The sequence below is a fragment of the Solanum stenotomum genome, chromosome 11, assembly GCF_019186545.1.
Source record: "Solanum stenotomum isolate F172 chromosome 11, ASM1918654v1, whole genome shotgun sequence".
Taxonomy (NCBI): domain Eukaryota; kingdom Viridiplantae; phylum Streptophyta; class Magnoliopsida; order Solanales; family Solanaceae; genus Solanum; species Solanum stenotomum.
The window spans coordinates 252,362-255,919 of NC_064292.1; the positions used below are offsets into that span (position 1 = coordinate 252,362).

Sequence of the window (3,558 nt, forward strand, 5' to 3'; positions counted from 1 at the left end):
TTTTACACAAATATATAGAAAAATTGAGGTGGGAAAAACTTGATTTTCTAAAAATTTTGGATCAATTGGTAAAAAAAATTGGCTCCAAAAAGTAAAATTTAAATAGTCATCCAAATCATTTATATTTTTGAAATCTAACATTTCTCATTTATTACAAAGTTGTCATAAGCAAATATTAAATAAGGGCATAAGAGTAAAATTATCTTATTTCTTAAAGCAAGGCAAATGGAAAAGGTGACTTATATGATGGGATGGAGGGAGTAGTTTTTAAGAAAACAAGGAATGAGATTACGAAGTGAGAAATTGAATTCTCACCAATCCAATCAGCAACAAGATTAGAATTCAGAAAATCAACTAACTAAGCTACTAAATTTTTCCGTAAAACGAGTAGGGTACTTTGGACCTTTGAGTTAGCCAAACTATGGCCAACCCCTATATGGCTTATATCAAAGTACGCAAGTGGAAGAGCTTTGTGACCTTCGTTAAAAAGGCCAATTCGATTATCTCGACAGTTGAATAAATCGAAAACACAAAAAGTCACACCGCGTCACTTCAATTTTTTCAACCATTTCTATGTCAATTATTATTAGCCTTCCCTTCTATAAATACCCCTTTCTCTTTTCAAATCCTAATTAAGCTAACAATTAACATCTCCTTCACCAAATAAAAAGAACAAAACTTGCCTATTCTCTCTTCTGAAAACTCGAAATCTTTGATTACGAAATAAACAATGAGAACCGGACATTTCTCTCCATCGCGGCCTAGTTCACCTTTACATTCTTCTACTACTTCTAACGACTCCCCTTCACGTCATACCTTTTCCCAAACTTTAATGGAGGATACAATTAACGAAGCTGGAGCAATCATAAAAAAATGGGATCTGGATACTTCCTCGTCTACTTCACACAATAGAGTCGCTAATCTTTTCAGAGATTATCGCGAAGAAGCACTAAAATTTCTCGATGCTGTTACCAACTTGCAACATGGTATGCATTTCGTTATTAAGGAGTGTTCCAGCTCGGAACTTCTTGTTCAGGCTCAAAATCTCATGCAAATTGCAATGAAAAGACTTCAAAAGGAAATGTACACCATTTTATCAGGGAATCGCTATTTCCTAGACTCTGAAACTCTGTCAATTCGATCCTCAAGACAATCAACACGGTCCAGTGTTTCCGATGAGGATGAACATGATGATGAGATAACTAATACCGAGGTTTCACCTCGAGCTTCTGAGGTTGAGATAGTTTCTGAACTTGTGATGGCGAATTTGAAAGCTATAGCAGATTGTATGATTGGTGCTGGTTATGGAAAAGAGTGCGTTAAGATTTATAATCTCAATCGAAAATCAGTGATCGATGAAACGTTGTATTATTTGGGCGTTGAAAAGTTAACCTCCTCACAAATTCAGAAAATGGATTGGGAAATGTTGGAGAAGAAGACGAAGAATTGGTTAGGTTCTGTGAAAATAGCAGTGAGTACTCTGTTCCATGGCGAGAAGATTCTGTGCGATCATGTTTTCTCCGCCTCTGATGCAATAAGAGAAACTTGTTTCTCCGAAATTGCTAGAGAAAGTGCTATCACTCTTTTTGCATTCCCAGAAATGGTAGCAAAGTATAAGAAATTATCTCTTGAGAAAATGTTCACTGTGCTCGATCTCTACAACTCAATTTCCGAGCTATGGGATGAAATCGAGTTGATTTTCAGCTTCAGTTCGTTTGAGATTGTTAAATCTCAGGCGATGGCGTCACTGGTGAAACTCGGGGAAGCCGCTCGATTAATGCTTTCGGAGTTCGAATCGGCGATTCAGAAAGATACATCGAAAGCAAAGGCGGGAGGTGGTGTCCATCCTCTAACCCGCTACGTCATGAACTACCTCGTTTTCCTCGGCGATTACAGCGGTGCTTTTGCCGAAATCATCGGGGATTTGCCGCTTTCAGTTCAATCGCCGTTGCCGGAATCTTACTTCATGAGTCCAATTCCCGACGAAGATGACTCACCGTCCTCCGCCGTCTCCGTCAGGCTAGCGTGGCTCGTCCTCATCCTCCTCTGTAAACTCGACGGAAAAGCTCAGCTCTATAAGGACGTTTCGTTATCCTATCTGTTCTTAGCGAACAACTTAAACTACGTCGTTTCGAAGGTGAAGAAATCAAATCTGAAGTTTCTACTTGGATCAGATTGGTTATCAAAGCACGAAATGAAGATTAGACAGTACATATCAAACTACGAGAGGATGGGATGGAACAAAGTGCTGACGTCATTGCCGGAGAATTCCACGGCGGAGATGTCTTCGCCGGAAGCAAGAGAATGGTTTTTCAAATTCAATTCGGGTTTTGAAGAAGCACACCGAGTACAGAGTTCATGGGTTATACCCGACCCGAAACTCCGAGACGAAGTTAAGATATCATTGTCTAGAAAGATTGTTTCGGGTTATCGGATCTTTTACGAGAAGTACAGGGAATCACTGAGAAGTGGCGGAGTGAAGTCAGTTGTCAGATTTGCCCCTGACGATTTGCAAAATTACTTGTCGGATTTATTCTATGGCACTGGGCAGTCGGAGCAAGGGACGACGGCGTACGGCTCAGCTTCGCCGTCGGTATCAATTTCAACGGCGTCATCTCCGTCACATGGCCGCTAAAAATTAACGGAAGATATTGTGTATAAGCAAACACATATTTTTCTTTAATTATTTTGTATAATAGAATTTTGTGACTGATTACAGGAGAATCTTATTCTTTTATTTGAATGAAAGTGAAACACTTTGTGCATAATTTTTCGTTTATATTCATTATTAACTATAATTATTTTTCAAATCATTTATGAATTTATCATTCTATTATAGTCCATTAAAAATGTATCAAGTTAATATTTACTTCGTTCTATATTATTTGTTTACTTTAATCTTTACACATCTCTAAATAAATCATAAATAAAGAGAATAATTTTTACTAATTTATTCTTGGTCCTTTTAATACATTCTATTCATATGTCTTGTTGTTAATTGACGCATAATATTTATTGCTTTCAAGAAAAAATAATTTTACAAATAAAATGAAAAATATTTAACTAATTTTTTATTCTAATTTTATAAATTATTTTCTATGTCTCATATTAGATAAACATCTTACTAAAAATACTTATATCATATTACTTGATGAGTTACTAAATTAGGATATAAATTAATTATTTTTTCTATTTTACCCCTACAATATAGGCTATTGCCTTTGGAAGTTTAAACAAATTTTGAAGATTTAAAATTTCTTTTTTCAAGAGACTAATTAATATGAATAAAGAGTAAAATAATAAAGGTAATTAATTTATTAATAATTTCTTAATTATCATGTAAAATAGAAAGTACCTACTCCCTCTGTCCCTAATTACTTGTCCACTTTTGAATTGACACACATATTAAAAAAACAATAATTGACATAGTAAATTTACCATTTTACCCTTATTTATTATGAAGTGGATGAATTAAAAACTTAAGATTTTCAAGAAGTTCTACCCTTTTTAAAGTAATTAATTGAGGGTATAATATATAAAATAAAATTATTCTTTCTT

At 35.0% G+C, this 3,558-nt stretch overlaps 1 protein-coding gene across 1 annotated transcript; it reads left to right on the forward strand.

The window, feature by feature from the left end:
• Window positions 1-628: 628 nt before the first annotated feature.
• Window positions 629-2,785, forward strand: LOC125845471 (exocyst complex component EXO70H1-like). The gene has a single exon (XM_049524983.1). The coding sequence runs from the start codon at window positions 731-733 to the stop codon at window positions 2,633-2,635; it is 1,905 nt and encodes a 634-aa protein (XP_049380940.1). The 5' UTR covers window positions 629-730; the 3' UTR covers window positions 2,636-2,785.
• The last annotated feature ends 773 nt before the right edge of the window (window positions 2,786-3,558 follow it).